The sequence below is a fragment of the Mauremys mutica genome, unplaced genomic scaffold (assembly GCF_020497125.1).
Source record: "Mauremys mutica isolate MM-2020 ecotype Southern unplaced genomic scaffold, ASM2049712v1 000298F_np12_obj, whole genome shotgun sequence".
NCBI lineage: Eukaryota > Metazoa > Chordata > Testudines > Geoemydidae > Mauremys > Mauremys mutica.
In genome coordinates, this window is record NW_025422903.1 from 628,879 (window position 1) to 645,988 (window position 17,110).

At 61.3% G+C, this 17,110-nt stretch overlaps 1 protein-coding gene across 1 annotated transcript; it reads right to left on the minus strand.

The window, feature by feature from the left end:
- Positions 1 to 779: 779 nt before the first annotated feature.
- On the minus strand, positions 780 to 15,070 carry LOC123357113 (synaptophysin). Its single transcript, XM_045000431.1, has 7 exons — positions 15,037 to 15,070; positions 13,237 to 13,302; positions 11,608 to 11,732; positions 9,875 to 10,073; positions 7,476 to 7,667; positions 6,990 to 7,293; positions 780 to 1,804 (listed from the first exon to the last, which is right to left on the minus strand). The coding sequence occupies exons 1-6, from the start codon at positions 15,052 to 15,054 to the stop codon at positions 6,994 to 6,996; spliced, it is 900 nt and encodes a 299-aa protein (XP_044856366.1). The 5' UTR covers positions 15,055 to 15,070; the 3' UTR covers positions 780 to 1,804; positions 6,990 to 6,993.
- Positions 15,071 to 17,110: the final 2,040 nt, after the last annotated feature.

Below are 17,110 nucleotides of genomic sequence, written 5' to 3' on the forward strand. Positions count from 1 at the left end.
AAATAGATAGAGGGGGTGTACAGGGATGGATAGATAGATATAGGGTGGACGGGAATAGATAGATGTGGGGAGATGGATAGATAGACGGGGTGTACGGGGATGGATAGATACAGGATGGATGGGGATAGATAGATATGGGGAGGATGGATAGATAAATACGGGGTGGATGGGGATAGAGGGGGTGTACGGGGATAGATAGATAGATAGTGGGGGGATGGATAGATAGATATGGGGGGATGGATAGATAGATACGGGGTGGATGGGGATAGAGGGGGTGTAGGGGGATGGATAGATAGATATGGGGGGATGGGGATGGATAGATAGATATGGGGGGATGGGGATAGAGGGGGTGTAGGGGGATGGATAGATAGATATGGGGGGATGGATAGATAGATAGTGGGGGTGTAGGGGGATGGATAGATAGATATGGGGGGATGGATAGACAGATACGGGGGGGATGGGGATAGAGGGGGTGTACGGGGATGGATAGATAGATAGTGGGGGTGTAGGGGGATGGATAGATAGATATGGGGGGATGGATAGATAGATACGGGGTGGATGGGGATGGATAGATAGATAGTGGGGGTGTAGGGGGATGGATAGATAGATATGGGGGGATGGATAGACAGATACGGGGGGGATGGGGATAGAGGGGGTGTACGGGGATGGATAGATAGATAGAGGGTGAGTACCGGGATGGATAGATAGATATGGGGGGATGGATAGATAGATACGGGGTGGATGGGGATGGATAGATAGATAGTGGGGGTGTAGGGGGATGGATAGATAGATATGGGGGGATGGATAGATAGATACGGGGTGGATGGGGATAGAGGGGGTGTAGGGGGATGGATAGATAGATACGGGGTGGATGGGGATAGATAGATAGATATGGGGGGGATTGACGGGCGGGTGTGCAGGGAAGAGATGGATGGATCGAGGGCTATATAGATAGACTGTCCCCGGACACCTGGGTTCTACAGCACCTCACCCACACCCCCTCCAGTGGAAATCGGGCTACCATGGGAAGGCCCCAGTCTGCCCCACCACGACCGGTCACTGCGGAAGGGGTGTGGATTGGGGGTGATGGGGGCTGTTTGGGGTGGTGCCCCTCCCCCACTTCCTAGAGTCCCCCCTCGGCGTGACACCCCCCCAGCATCCCCCACATGGGTAATGGGGTGGGGATGGAGGCCCTAAATTACCCCCCAGCATCCCCCACATTCCCTTCCTCCAGCCCCTGCCCTGTGTACCCCACTCAGTTCCAGTCCCCCAAACATGCTGGACCCCCAAATCTCCCCCAAGCTGCTGATCCCCCCTGAATCCTGAAATCTCCCCCACAGCCATCAAACGAGAGCTGACCCCTCCCTAAAGTGGGGTGCAGGGCACAGCTATCTATAGCCAGGAATTGGGGGGTGGCGGGTGAGAAGGGCACAGAGTTAGCTGTGCCCAGGGGATGGGGGCACTGGGGGGAGGGCGGGGGGCACACAACTGGCTAGAGTGGGGGGGGAAAGGGCCGGAGGTGGGGTGCTGGGGGCAGTGCAGGAGTTGGGGGGAGGGAGGTGGGGGCGCACAGCTGTCTGGGGTTGGGGTGCTGGGAGCAGTGGGGGGAAGGGAAGTGGGGGGGCACACAGCTATCTAGAGTTGTATTTTCTCATATATATATATATATATAATATATATAAACAGCACAAACATCTACATTCATCCTGGGGTCCCCCCACCAGCCCCCCACATGAGGGGACACGGGAGGGGTGGGACGGGACAGGCGTCTTCTCCTCACGACGCCCCCTGCTGGGGGAGAGACCTGGGCGGGGGGGGGAGAGAGAAAGAGAAAAACAGGGGAGGGGTCATTAATAAGCACACACTCAGCGAGCGCCCCCTGATGGCCAGGCACCCACATCACGGATCCCCCCCCCCCTCACTGGAGCTCTATCTCGGCTCTGGGAGGGGAGTGGGGTCTGGTGGTTAGAGCAGGGGGGGCTGGGAGCCAGGACTCCTGGGTTCTCTCTCACCTCTGGGAGGGGAGTGGGGCTGGTGGTTAGAGCAGGGGGGTCTGGGAGCCAGGATTCCTGGGTTCTCTTCCTGACTCTGGGGAGTGGGGTGCAGTGGGTCATACCCAGTTCCTGCTATGAAATACAGGACGCTAAAACAATTATAAGGCAATCCCCCACCCGGCACACCATTCCCCTTCTTCGGGGGGGGGGGGGGGTCCATCTGGGTCCAGCCTGACTCTGCCAACCCCCTCCCGCACGCTGCAGCAGGCACCCCCAGTTATAACAACCCAGCAGAGGGTGCGAGATCTCTGACTAAAGAGCTCGCCCCAGAAGCGGCCGCATCTTAGTGCTGGGCGCCCTGTGTAAACAGCACCTGCGCCCCACCCCAGAGATGGCTGCAGCTCAGCCTCTCCCACCATTTTTCTGCCCTTCCGCTCTCCAGGTGGCCTCACTCTGCTCAGTGGGCGGCTCTCATGGGGGGGGGGGCACAGCCTGCTGCCTGGTGAAGGGGGCAGGACTTGGTTCAGGCCCGAGGATCTGTGGGGTTTCTGGTGCCTGGCCCTGAGCATCAGGCCAACGCAGGGTCAAGCTACACAGTGGTCACGGTCCCACCCCAGCGCAGCGGGTCGCCTAAATACCAGCTCACGGCACAGCCCGAGGGCCGGAGCGGGGGAATTGATGGCTTGCCACAGGCTACGAGCCGCTGCTTTGCCTCCACCTGGCGCTGAGCCATTAACAGACTAGCTGGCGGATGTTACGCGACGCTTAACGTCACCCCATCCAGCAGGGAAAAGAGGGACGTGAAGCGAACGCGGCGAGCGGGGAGTGTGAGGGGAAATTAGTGAAACCGTGGGGGCTTAACCACCGGGGAGAGGCTGCTGCGTTCAGACTGCTTTCTTAAGGCTGAAGCGAAGAAAGACGACTTGTCAAACCAGCGTATGCGCTCGCCACAGCTAGGCCGGGCGAGGCGGTGAAGAAAAGGGAGTGACACCATTGCAAGGCCGCTCGGCCGGAACGGAGTAATCAGCAGCGTCACCGACCCGCCAGGGCCCAGAGCAGTTCAGCGGGAGGGCCCGAAGACTGGCAGGATGTATAGGAAACGGGGTGTCACCGTTAGCCGCGGAGGGTGAGGGAGAAGGCCTGACCCGGCGCCTCCGGCGAGGCGGGTCGCACACGAGGCGCTGGCTCCGGCGGCGCGGCCGCCTCGGCCCCTGGTTGCATGGCCGCTCGCTTCAGCTGCCTGTCGCTAAGCTTCACGCCAGACCAGCGCCTCCAAGACGAGGAACCGGCTTGGGGCACCCAGCCGGGCCCCTGCCTGAAAACGACCAGACCGTGTCCCCGCCTCCCGCTGCGACCGGTAGCCGAGCTCACGGCGGGCGGGTCCTCGTAGGGCCTACGACGAGCGTTGTGGCTCGTCCGCCCGCAGAAGCCGGGCCGATCAAAGCCGCTCCCCGCCCCACCTTGGCTGGCTAGTATCCTGGGGCCAACGCGGCTACGCATGGAGAGGAGTGAATGGGGGGGGCGGGGTCTTGGGGAAAGGGTGAGGGCGTGGCCTCAGGTGAAGGGGTGGGGTGGGGGGCGGGCCATCAGGAAGCAGGGGCGGGGTCTGGGGCATGGTGGGAGGCGGGGCCATGGTTTGGGCACCTATAGCCCCTCCCACTTTCAGGGTGCTCCCTGGTATCAGAGAGAGACACGGCTCTGACCCCCAATATATTGAAGTAGTTTTTGTCCGCGCGGCTCACGGAGCTCAAGGTGCTTTTCGCCGAGGGTCGTTCCAATAATGCGCAAGTGATAGAAATGTGGTTAGACGGCTCAAGAGGCGCTGGAGCTTGGAGCAGCTCACGGATTGAAGCAGAGCCTGCCACAGGATGCGGCCGCGAAAACGCCGAAGCTCGTTCTGGGTGTGTTAGCGGGAGGGTTGTTGTCAAACACGGGCCGGGGGGGGGGGGTGTCATTGTCCCGATGGTCTCGGCGCTGGGGAACGCTGGCCCCGCAGATGAGCGTCAGTGAGCCGTGTTCAATCCAAGGCCTTTCGACCGCGGGGTCACCACCTGGCTCGGGGTGAAAGGTCGGTCGCAACACAGAGGTTGGACTTTGGTCCAGAACAGGTCCCACCCTCCTCTTTTTCGGCAGCGAGATGATGCCTTGGGAAGCAACTTAACACGACGACAGAGCTGGTCTGTGGAGCGGGAAAAGCTCACGGAGGCAAAACACCAGAGCACTAGGAAATATAAATCACGCCCGGGACATTCGCCTCCTCTGCAAATATAACACTGGCTTGGCTCCTGGATGCTGGTGACCTGGAACTAATTAATCAGGACGTGTAGGTGTCAGTTCACGCGCTTTAAAAACTGTCCCGGGTCCCTGGGCAGGTCCTTGTTCTGCAGCAGGTGCCGCTCGAGATTGCGGGAAAGTTTCTCCCAAACAGAACAAGTTCCTCTTGACTGGGAACCATCCCGCCAGGCTTAACGGTTTCTTCCGGCCTCGCCAGCTCCAGGTGAGGATAATTCACCACTGGAACAATTTCCCAAGGCTCGCGGTGGATTCTCCATCCTGGGCAATTTTAAAATCAAGATCTAAAAGACGGAATGATTCGGAGGACGTCCTGTGTGATACAAGACTAGATAATCCCAACGGTCCCTTCTGAGAATCGGTAACAGACCCAAAGAAGCACCAGTTTATGATGTGATCTGTTGGAACTCCTCGCCTCATGATTTTTTTGCCTGAGATTTTAGGAGAAGTCAGTATAGTGACAGGGAAGGAGGAGAAAGGCCACAGGTGAGACACAGGAGGACAGAGTAGCTGAATCTGTCATGGGGAAGTAGGTTAAAAGGTTGACGACAGATCTGATGGGAACAAGACCTTGCTGTCTTCTGTTGAGATCTGGATTCTTTTTCCTCAATTGTGTTAGCAACACCAGATTTGATAAGCAACTGGCACAAGCGAGGGACTATTCTGCGGGTCTGTTAGTCACAAAAAGCTAAACAAAGTCACCTTCCCAGGCTGGCGATGGAGGAGACGTGTTCCTTGTCCCTGTGTGTTATTTGATTCTGGAAAGGTGGAGGGGTGTATCGACCAACTGTCTGGCTTATGTCATGCCGAATCACAGCGCGACACCACGTTTGCCTTCCTCTGTCGTGCACGATTCGTTGCTGTTGTTCTGCGTAGCTAATAAAGCTCCATAAAGTTAAATTCGACGCTCAGGACCTTTTTTTAGCGAAGCAATGGAAATGGAAAGACCTCGAGAAAGGTGATACACGGAATTAGGTAATATGGGATTTGGCAGAAACCGATTTTTTTAAAATATAATTTTGACGGACAATATTAATGGTTATTTTTACCTATTTAAATTTTCACCACTGTGCAAAATTATGGGTTTTAAGCATTGGTATTTTTTAATTTTATTGATTGCAATTTTAGCAGCCGTGCCCACATATGGGTGTCAGGCAACTGTTCGATTTTCACAGATTTAAATTTTCACAGCTGTCCACAATTACCGGTTTTAAGCACTTTTTTTTTTATTTTTATCAATTTCAATTTTCACCATTGGCCTGAGGGGTTTTACTCTTTTCACTGATGTACATTTTCACAGTGGTGCACAATTACGGGTCTTAAGCACATTTTTTATTTTTCCTAATTTAAATTTTCACCGTTAAAATTGTGGGTTTAAGCATTTTTTTCAGTGTCCATCCATTTAAATGGTCATAGCTGTGCAAAACGACGGGCTTTACGCACTTTTTTAAAACAGTTGAAATTATGGGTTTGAAGCACTTTTTCCCAGCTACCTTTTCATGGCTGTGTCAAATTCCGGGTTTTAAGCATTTGATTTTTCCCGATTTCAATTCTCACCGTTGCAGGAAATTCTGGGGACAGGTCAGACGATGAGAAGGGGAAAAAAACTATTTTGTGACACCAGATGTTGAAATTCAGAAAGGTGCAAGTGTATACGGGAGGAACCAGTCTTTGTCGCCAGTGCAGGTCAGAATATACGAAGTAGCAGTAAATCAAACTCTCCTTCTCAAGCAGCGTTTCTCTTGCTTTGCCCCGTACACATTTTGATTCTTGAGGGACAGATTGTGTTTGTTGTTCGGTTCATTCGGCTCCGGTGAGATAAAAGCCGAACCCTTCCCAGTTTGCTTATAGATTCATGGATTTCGAGGCCAGAATCGTCCAGTGTGAATATCAGCCCTGAACTCCTGTATCACCCAAGCTGCAGAACGGCCGCCAAATAATCCCAAACTGATCTTTTAGAACTAGGGCGACCAGACAGCAAGTGTGAAAAATCGGGACAGGGGGTGGGGGGGTAACAGGAGCCTCTATAAAAAAAGACCCCGAAATCGGGACTGTCCCTATAAAATCGGGACATCTGGTCACCCGAGTTAGAACGTCCCAGCTTGACTGAGAAATCGCCTGTGATGGACAATCCACCATGACCCTCGGTCACGTTGTTCCAATGGTGAATTACACCCACCGTTCAAAATGGACACCTGATTTCCAGGCTGAATTTTCCAGCTTCGTCTTCCAGCCACTGGACTGTGTTAGACCTTTGAGGGCTAGACGGGAGCGTCCGTTATTAGATATTTCTTCCCCCGGGAGACACGTCGAGACAGGATCAATTCACCCCTTCACCTGCCCTTTGCTCAGCTGAACAGCGGGAGCTCCCGGCGTCCCTCGCTCTCAGGCAGCGACTCATTCTCGCGGTTCTTCCCCGATTGACCCACGTCCTCCTTGAACCGCGAGCACCGGAACTGGACCCGGGATCCCAGCAGCGGCCGCACCAGGGCCTGGTCCGGAGGCCAACTCACCTCTCCGCTCCCACTCGCGAGTCGCCTCTTTATACACCCCAGGATCGCCCTAGTTCTTGGGGCCCCGCGTCCCCCACGCTCCCCACATCCAGCGTCGCTACTTCCCAGGACAGACGCCCCCCCAAGTCTGTCAGTCCGGCCTGCGTCCGCACAACACAACCCCCCCACCCTGCACCCCACTTTAACTCACCCGCCTACATCTGGTTGGAGAAGGAAGTGGGGGCGGCCTGGCCGTACCCCCCCTGCTGGCCGTAGGGGTCGGGCTGCCCGTAGCCCTGCTGGTTATACTCCGGCTGGTAGCCGCCCTGCTGGCCGTACGAATCCTGCTGCACGTAGCCGGAGCCCTGGTTGTAGGAGTCGGCGTAGGCGTCCGGAGCCGGCTGCTTCTCCGGGGCGGCAGGCGGGTACTTGGCAAAGGGGGCGCTCCAACCCGTCTCCTTAAACACGAACCAGAGATTCCCCGTCCACAGCACCAGGTTCAGGAAGCCAAAGACCTGGGTGGCGGGGGAGGCAGAGAGAGGGAAGGGAGGGTTAATGCACAGCGGGCAGGGGGTCCCCTCTGGGGGGCGCCGGCTCCCACCCGACCCAGGGCAGGGACTGGCTGGCTGGGGGGCAGGGAATGGGGCTGGGGCCTGGCTCCCCTCAGGGGGTCTGGCTGGCTGGGGAAGGGTCTCACCACAGAGGTGTTGAGCCCCGAGATGACGGGGTCCTTCAGCTCTTTGCACGTGTTCCCCTCTTTCTTGCAGACATCCAGCCCCTCGATCACGCTGTCGGGGTCCGTGGCCAGCTTCACGTCGGAGAGACCCTTGGCCCAGGCGCACGAGCTCACCAGCCACATGAAGGCGAAGATGGCGGTGACGACGAAATCCTGGGGAGAGCGCGGGGTTAGCCCCCTGCCCGGCCCCCTGCCCGGCCCCCTGCCCAGCCCCCCGTGGCCCCGCCCCTCCTGCCCCGGCCCCGCCCCTCCTGCCCGGCCCCCTGCCTGGCCCCCCATGGCCCCGCCCCTCCTGCCCCGGCCCCGCCCCTCCTGCCCAGCCCCCTGGCCAGCCCCCCGTGGCACAGCCCCTCCTGCCGGGCCCCCTGCATCCCCGCCCCTCCTGCCCGGCCCCCTGCCCGGCCCCCCGTGGCACAGCCCCTCCTGCCCCGGCCCCGCCCCTCCTGCCCGGCCCCCTGCCCAGCCCCTCCTGCCCCGGCCCCGCCCCTCCTGCCCGGCCCCCCTGCCCGGCCCCCCATGGCCCCGCCCCTCCTGCCTCGGCCCCACCCTTCCTGCCCGGCCCCCTGCACGGCCCCCCATGGCCCCGCCCCTCCTGCCCCGGCCCCGCCCCTCCTGCCTGGCCCCCTGCCCGGCCCCCCATGGCCCCGCCCCTCCTGCCCCGGCCCCCCGCGGCCCCGCCCCTCCTGCCCCGGCCCCGCCCCTCCTGCCCAGCCCCCTGCCCAGCCCCCCATGGCCCCGCCCCTCCTGCCTCGGCCCCACCCTTCCTGCCCGGCCCCCGGCCCGGCCCCCCAAGGCCCCGCCCCTCCTGCCCTGGCCCCGCCCCTCCTGCCCAGACCCCTGCCCGGACCCCCACGGCCCCGCCCCTCCTGCCCCGGCCCCACCCCTCCTGCCCAGCCCCCTGCCCAGACCCCCCCGGCCCTGCCCCTCCTGCCCAGCCCCCTGCCCAGCCCCCCGTGGCACAGCCCCTCCTGCCCTGGTCCCGCCCCTCCTGCCCAGCCCCCTGCCCAACCCCCCGTGGCACAGCCCCTCCTGCCCCGGCCCCGCCCCTCCTGCCCGGCCCCCGGCCGAGCCCCCCGTGGCACAGCCCCTCCTGCCCCGGCCCCGCCCCTCCTGCCCGGCCCCCCATGGTCCCGCCCCTCCTGCCCGGCCCCCTGCCTGGCCCCCCATGGCCCTGCCCCTCCTGCCTCGGCCCCGCCCCTCCTGCCCGGCCCCCCATGGTCCCGCCCCTCCTGCCTCAGCCCCGCCCCTCCTGCCCAGCCCCCTGCCCAGCCCCCCATGGCACAGCCCCTCCTGCCCCGGCCCCGCCCCTCCTGCCCGGCCCCCTGCCCTGCCCCCCATGGCCCCGCCCCTCCTGCCTCGGCCCCGCCCCTCCTGCCCGGCCCCCCGGGGCCCCGCCCCTCCTGCCTCAGCCCCGCCCCTCCTGCCCAGCCCCCTGCCCGGCCCCCCACGGCCCCGCCCCTCCGGCCCGGCTCCCCGTGGCACAGCCCCTCCTGCCCTGGCCCCGCCCCTCCTGCGCCAGCCCCCTGCCCGGCCGCCTGCGTCCCCGCCCCTCCTGCCCGGCCCCCCGTTGCCCTGCCCCTCCTGCCCCAGCCCCGCCCCTCCTGCCCTGCTCCTGGCCCCGCACCAGCACAGCCCCCTGCCTGCCCCCCCAGCCCCGCCCCTTCTGCCCCGCCCCTGCCCTGCCCAGGCTCCACCCTGGCCCCTCCCCCAGCCCAGCCCCTCCTGCCCCGCCCCAGGCCTGGACCCGCCCCTCCTGCCCTGCCTCAGCCCCGCCCCCTGCCCCACGCCCAGCACAGCCCCCTGCCCTGTCCCCAGCCCCGCCCCCTGCCCCATAGCGCCCCCCAGAGCCCGGCCCTGCCTGCCCGGGGAGAGCGCCCCCTGCCCAGCTCCCAGCCCCATCCCCTGCCCCACGGTGCCCCCCAGAGCCCAGCCCTGCCTGCCTGGGGAGAGCGCCCCCTGCCCAGCTCCCAGCCCCCTCCCCTGCCCCACGGTGCCCCCCAGAGCCCGGCCCTGCCTGCCCGGGGAGAGCGCCCCCTGGCCAGCTCCCAGCCCCATCCCCTGCCCCACGGTGCCCCCCAGAGCCCGGCCCTGCCTGCCCGGGGAGAGCGCCCCCTGCCCAGCTCCCAGCCCCATCCCCTGCCCCACGGTGCTCCCCAGAGCCCGGCCCTGCCTGCCCGGGGAGAGCGCCCCCTGCCCAGCTCCCAGCCCCATCCCCTGCCCCACTGTGCCCCCCAGAGCCCGGCCCTGCCTGCCCAGGGAGAGCGCCCCCTGCCCAGCTCCCAGCCCTGCCCCCTGCAGCACAGAGCCCCCCAGCACCTGGCCCTGCCCAGCCCCCCGCCCCGTGTGCACCCCACACTCACGATCATGGGGCCCTTGTTGTTCTCCCGGTACTTGTTCTCCATGAAGAGGTAGACGACAGTGGCAGCCAGCGAGTACAGGAAGGCGAAGACGGCAATGGTGACGAAGAATTCGGCCGAGGAGGAGTAATCCCCAATGAGGAAAATCCTCTGCACCTCGGTCCCCTTGCAGGCTGGGACGTCGAAATAGACCTGGTGGAGTCTTGAGGGAGAGGGTTGGCGGGGGGAGGGGGGGGAGATGAGGCAGGGGACTCAGTCATAGAGAAGGTCCCGGTCCGTATCCTGTATGTATAGCCCAGACCTCCCAGGAATAGAGCCCAGTGTCAACCCTGACTGCTTATGCAAAGACAAAGGCAGTCTGTAGACAGAATACAGCCCCGGTCTGGGTAGGAGGTGTTAGTTTATATACAGCAAATATCGACCAGTTTTCTATAGCAGATGCCGGTCAATATGCTGGATATACAGCCCAGACCTCCCAGGAATACCACCCAATGTCAATCATGGCAACTAACAAAAGACAAAGACTGTCTGTATACAGAATACTGCCCAGTCTATGTAGGAGATGCCGGTCCATATATGGACCAGGTCTGTGTAGGAGGTACCGGGCCATGTATTTCTTATATATAGCCCAGACCTCCAGCAATAGGGCCAAATGTCACCCTGACCACTAACACAAAGACAAAGGCTGTATGTTCACAGAATACAGCCCCATCTGTGTAGAAGGTACCAGTCCTGGTATAGTAACTATGGACCAGGGCTCTGTAGGAGGTATCAGTCCGTGTATAGTAACTATGGACCAGAGCTGTGTAGGAAATGCTGGTCCATATACTGCACATACATAGCCCAGACGTCCTAGGAACAGCACACAATGTTAACCCTGACAAGGGCACACTGTATACAGAATACTGCCTGGCCTGTATAGGTGGTGCCGGTCCATATATGGGCTATACATACCAGATCTGTATAAGAGATGCCAGTTCATACACTGTATGTACAGCCCAGACCTCCCAGGAACAGCGACCCTTATGAATCCTGATTGTAACTCAAGATTGAGAGCAGGCCGTGCAAAAAATACAGCCCTGGTCTGTACAGAAGGAACCACATCGTATATTCTAGAAATACAGCCTGGGCTCCCCAGAGACTAGCCCAGAGCACATCCTGATTTCTATCTGAAAGTCGAGGGCAGGAGTCTGCACATGGAATACGGCCTCGCTCTGTATAGGAGGCACCAATCCATATACCATATATATAGCCCAGTCTGCCAAGGAGATGCTGGTCCATATACTGTAAATACATCCCCAGAATAGTGCCCAGTGTAAATCCTAATGCCCATTTCAAAGGTCCTCTGTATACAGAATACAGCCCTGGGCTGTGTAGGCGGTGTCGGTCGATATACTGAATATACAGCCCAGGCTTCCCAGGAATAGTTCCTAGCGTTAATCCTGACTGCAAAGTCAAAGTCAAGGGCAGTCTGTATATAGAATACAGCCTGGCAATAAGGTGTCCGGTGAGTTGGAACACTTGACCCAGGCGATGCTGGTCTCTATACTGTGAAGAAAGCCCCAGCCTGTACAGGAAGTGCCAGTTGATATGCTGCATACACAGCCCAGGCCTCTATGAGCCAAAGTCAGTGTGAATCTCAGCTGCTGGCCCATCCCAGTCCTTACCCATCAAAAGTCTCCCGGTCCCTACGCAGCGTGACGGCCGGTCCCTATGCAATATAACGCCCAGCTCACCTGAATGGGTAGCCAAACTCCACTTCGATGTTCAGGTCGCTCTCGCTTTTATTCACACACTCAACGCTGAGGCGGAATTCCCCGCTGTAGGTCCCGCAGGTGGCGAAGGCAAAGATAGCAAAGAGCTGGGGAGCGAGATGGGGCGGGTGAGCCCACAGGGGGCGCTGCGGGGCGTGGGGCAGGAGCGCCGGCTGTGGGGGGAGCTCCCGGGGGAGCGGGCTGGGAGCGCTGGCTGGTGCCAGGATTAATAACCCCACCTCGGGGAGGGGGAGGAGGGTGGAGCGGAGAGGAATTGTGGGTAATTATAGAGGGTTAGCTGGGTCCCACCCCCTCTAATCCCCCCCCGAGCGCTGGGACGAGATAAGACCCTGTCTGACCCAATTGTCCATCTGTGCATCGGCCGCACTCCTCCGCCCCCCCCGGGCGCTGGAAGTGGAAGGGGGGGGGGATACTGTGGATGGGCCCACGCGGCCATTCTGGGGGGCGGATACCAGGCTGGCTGGGCCTGTGGGTCTGATCCTGGGGCGAATGACTCCAGAACCAGCAGGATCCACGGGCCCTGGAATCGTTCCCCAGCCAGTTGGGTAAATGGGTCCATAATATGGCAGAAATGTCAAGCGAATGGGTCTCGAATCACTCCAGAATCAGCAGGGTGGGGAGGGCCAGAGCCGCTCCAGAACTGCAGGGGGTGAGGGACTCGGGAGCCGCTCCAGAACAGGAGGGGGGGGTGGGGAAGTCCAGGAGCCACTCCTGAACTGGCAGGGTGGGGAGGGCGGGGAGCTACTCCAGAATTGGAGGATGTGGGGGAGTCAGCAGCTGATCCAGAACCAGAGGGGGTGGGGAGGGCCAGGAGCCACTCCAGAACCAGCAGGGGAGGGGCTGGGAGCTGCTTCAGAACTGGAGGGGGTGGGGGAGTCGGGAGCTGGTCCAGAACCACAGAGGGTGAGGGGTGGGGTCGGGAGCCACTCCAGAACCAGTGCGGGGTCGGTCGGGAGCTGCTCCAGAACTAAGGGGGGGATCATGAGCTGATCCAGAACTAGCAGGGTAGGGTAGGGGGTCTGGAACTGCTCCAGAACCAGTAGGGTAAGATAGGGGTCTGGAACTGCTCCAGAACAGGCAGGGTGGGGGTCTGGAACTGCTCCAGAACAGGCAGGGTGGGGGTCTGGAACTGCTCCAGAACAGGCAGGGTGGGGGTCTGGAACTGCTCCAGAACTGGCAGGGTAGGATAGGGGTCTGGAACTGCTCCAGAACAGGCAGGGGAGGATAGGGGTCTGGAACTGCTCCAGAACAGGCAGGGGAGGGGAGGGGGGTCTGGAACTGCTCCAGAACAGGCAGGGTGGGGGTCTGGAACTGCTCCAGAACAGGCAGGGGAGGGGAGGGGGGTCTGGAACTGCTCCAGAACAGGCAGGGTGGGGGGTCTGGACTCTCTCCTTCTGTCTCTGAGTTTCTCCATCTCTGGTCTCCCCAAATCTGATGGGGGAAACGGGATCGGATAACTCGTTCTTCCTGCACCTCCTTCCTCCAGCCCCTCCCACGCCCACTGGCTCTGCAGGGGCCTGTCCCCTCCACGCCCTAGGCAGCTCCCAGGCAGGACAGACGGGACCCCGGGAGCCAGTTCTGGGGACTCACCCATTCCAGCAGCTTCAGAAACCCCAGCGGCTCCTTGAGCATCCGGAATTGTCCCCCAGCCACCACCTGTCAATCAAGGTGGAGAGAGAGGGGGATGGGGCAGGGGCAGGGGGTGATATTAAAATATCTGACATCCCATCTATCCCTGACCCTGCTCCCAGAGCTGGGGAGAGAACCCAGGAGTCCTGGCTCTCAGCCCCCCCTGCTCTAACCACCAGACTCCACTCTCTTCCCAGAGCCGGGGAGAGAACCCAGGAGTCCTGGCTCCCAGCCCCCCCTGCTCTAACCATCAGCCCCCACTCCCCTCCCAGAGCTGGGGAGAGAACCCAGGAGTCCTGGCTCTCAGCCCCCACTGCTCTAACCAACAGACTCCACTCCTTTCCCAGAGCTGGGGAGAGAACCCAGGAGTCCTGGCTCCCAGCCCCCCCTGCTCTAACCACCAGCCCCCACTCCCCTCCCAGAGCTGGGGAGAGAACCCAGGAGTCCTGGCTCCCAGCCCCCCCTGCTCTAACCACCAGCCCCCACTCCCCACCCTGAGCCGGGTAGCGACCCCAGCACAAGACGGTTATTGAAGATCACAACTTCCTACTAGGAAGAGCCCGGCAGGAAATATCTCCCCCAAACACCCCGACAGCCCCTCCAACCTTTCCCCGCCCCCAAACTCACTGCCCCCCCGTCACCAGGAACCCCCCCTTCTCCTCCTGCTGTCGGTGGGGTCTATGTTCAACCCCCGATTAATAAACAACCCCCTTGATATCTGCACCCCCTCAACTGCCCCCCCGCCTGATGCATCGCCCCCCTCCCAGCGCCCCAACCCTAGTGGGAGAAAATTCTCCCCCCACCAGTTCATAAACTGCCCCCCAATTACCCTGAACCCCCATTTCTGGCATTACACTTCCCATGGTGACCCCCCCATCTTATCCCTGAGCCAGACCCGTCCCCTGGCAATCAGCCCCCACCCAAATTATCTGCCCCCCCATATTCCTCCAGCCGGCAGGGGCCGGGGGAACTCACCACCCAGCCAGGCTCTGCCGCAGCAGCTGGTGGGAGGAGATTCTCGAGTCCCCCCCATTGATAACGAGCCCCCCCCCCACGCGTGAGCCCCACATCCCCTCCCCTCCCGCACCTGACCGTCATGGCAATGAATCCTCTGCAGCAGCTCAGCCATCTTCGCCCCCGCCCCCGCTGCAAATGGAGGGGGGGCATTTGTGGGTCACCCCCCCTCCCCGCATACGCCCCCCCCCACTCCAAAATAGCCGGGCGCCTCCCCCTTCCATCCCATTTGAAACCCCCCCGTGCATCAGTCTCAGATCCCCCCTCCCCGTTTGCAGCACGAAAATATCCTAGCGCCTGACTCCCCCCCCCGCAACATCCTGCAATCCCTCCCCTCCATTGCAATCTGCCTGGAGACAATCTGTGCCCCCCCCCCATGCATGAATTTCAGATCCCCCCCCCCGCAGCTGGGAAATCTCCTAACCCCCCCATTAGAATCTCATATATTCGAGCCCATCTGTGCCCCCCCAGTATCAATCTCAGATTCACCCCCCCATTTGCACCCCAGCCCGCCCCATAGCCCGCCCCCCCCATATTTGCAGGGCGTTGCATTTGAATGCAGCAGCTGCTGCAAAAAAAAAAAAAGGAAAAAAAGAGCAGGCTGCTAGGCAGGGACCGGGGGGGGGGGGCACGGAGGGAGTGGGCTGCATCTCCAAAAGGGGGGGAAGAGGGGCCCCCCTGTCCCATGGGGAAAGGCCCCCCCCGTCCCCCGATTGCTGTCTATGGTGCTGAGAGCCAGGTGCGTACCTGATTGAGGACTTCCATCTTGGAGCTGTCTGGAGCAAGGCGGGGGGGGGGCGGGGGCTAGATCCGGAACAGCCGGGGGGGGGGCAGACGCAGGAGGGAAGAGCGGGGGGGGGGTAGGGTGACGTCACGACGGGGGGAATGTCACTCCCTGGCAGAGGGAGCGGGAGAGATGGAGGGTTCAAATCGCAGAGCGGGGGTGGGGGGGAAGAACGGGGGGGGGGGGGGGCTGGGAGCCAGGACTCCTGGGTTCTCTGCCAGCTCTGGGAGGGGAGTGGGGGCTGGTGGTTAGACGGGGTGGGGGGGAGCCAGGACTCCTGGGTTCTCTCCCGGCTCTGGGAGGGGAGAGGGGTCTGGTGGTTAGAGCAGGGGGGGCTGGGAGCCAGGACTCCTGGGTTCTCTCCCCAGCTCTGGGAGGGGAGTGGGGTCTGGTGGTTAGAGCAGGGGGGGCTGGGAGCCAGGACTCCTGGGTTCTCTCTCTCTGGCTCTGGGAAGGGAGTGGGGGCTGGTGGTTAGACGGGGTGGGGGGGAGCCAGAACTCCTGGGTTCTCTCCCTGGCCCTGGGAGGAGAGTGGAGGCTAGTGGGTTAGGGCAGGGGGGGATGGGAACCAGGACTCCTGGGTTCTATTGGGGGACAGAGGCTTTGGCCTGGCTTAGCTTCCTGTCTAGGCATCTGGGGCTCATGTGACCACTGTCCTGTTCCTCTAGGCAATTCCCCCACCCCGGTACCCTGTGATGGGGGGGGGGTCTCCCTCCAACCCCCCTGCCCGATTTCTCCCTGGGGGCAGCCCCCATATTCCCTTGGGGCAGGAGAGCAGACAGACCTCTTCTGCCCCAGATAATTGATTTAAGGGCCGTAGATCTGACAGCCCCCCAACTTCCTCCCCCCACCAGTACAACTCATCTGGGGGGCTCCCCCACTGGATGGAGGCGGGGCTTCAGTGAGGGGGGTGGGGCTGCAGGAGTAACCAGCGTCCCTCGACCAATGGCGGGTGGGGGGTGGGGGTGACTCCTCCCCAGCGGGTCGCTCCCCCGGCTCCTTTCCTCTAGGGGGAGGTGCAAACACAGGCCTGAGGGCCAGGAACCCGGCTGAGGCCCCTCCCAGGTCTCTCTCCTGCCCCAGGGTCAGATGGGAGCCGGTGCCCCCTGAGCCAGCCGGCTCCCCCAAGGCCCCCCGCCCACCACTCACAGGCCCCTGGCCCCACCCCCATTCTCCCTTCCAGCCCCTCTGCCTTGCCCCAGCCCTGCCCCTCCCCTAGACCCACCCACAACCCTCGCTCCGCCCCCAATGGGATGTACAGCCCCGCCCACAGCCTTAGCTCCACCCCTTGCCCCCTCCCTGACCTGTCATCTAGCCCCGCCCCTTGGCCACTTCCAGCCCCTCCCCTAGTCCCACCCATGCCCCTCACCTTCTCCGGGCTCCCCCCCGGAGCCCAACCCCTCACCCCAGCCCCGCCACCTACCTCCAGGGGTGAGGGGCAGCGCTTGGCCCGGTGCCCTCCCAGCCCCCCATCGGGGTGGGGTGGGAGACAGAGCCAGGGACCCCCCCACACCAGCTGGTAGAGCCCGGGGTCCCCCACCTGGACGAATTAAAACATGAGGGCAGGAGAAAACGCAGGGGCAGGACGGACGAGCGAAGACGCGAGCGAGCGAAGACACAAACGGGAGGGACCAAGGGGCCGAACGGAAAGAATGAAGAAACGAACGAAGAAACGAACGAAGAAACGAAGGAGAAAACCGGCCAAATGGAAAGATGGGAGAAATGAAGGAAAACCGACGGATGACTGGGAGGGGCACAGAGAAAAGTGAGTGAAAACGCGAACGAAGGAATGAAGAAGAGAACAGAGGGACGAATGGAAAGAGAGGACAAAGGAACGAGGAAACGAAGGAAGGAATGAGAGAACAGACGGACGAATGGAACGGGAAGAAATGACCGAAGCAACGAAAGAGAGACCCGATGAACCAGTGGAAAGAGGGAAGAGATGAATGAAAGAAAAAAGGAAGGAAGGAAGGAAGGAGACAAGCGACGGACGAATAGAAAGAACAAAGAAATGAACAAATCAAGGGGCAAAGGAGA

Coding starts and splice junctions, on each gene's coding strand:
- LOC123357113 (XM_045000431.1), bottom strand. Junction 10,074..11,607: donor GAGTTTGGCTACCCATTCAG/GTGAGCTGGGCG, acceptor CTCTCCCTCAAG/ACTCCACCAGGTCTATTTCG. Junction 7,294..7,475: donor CGGGGCTCAACACCTCTGTG/GTGAGACCCTTC, acceptor CCCGCCACCCAG/GTCTTTGGCTTCCTGAACCT.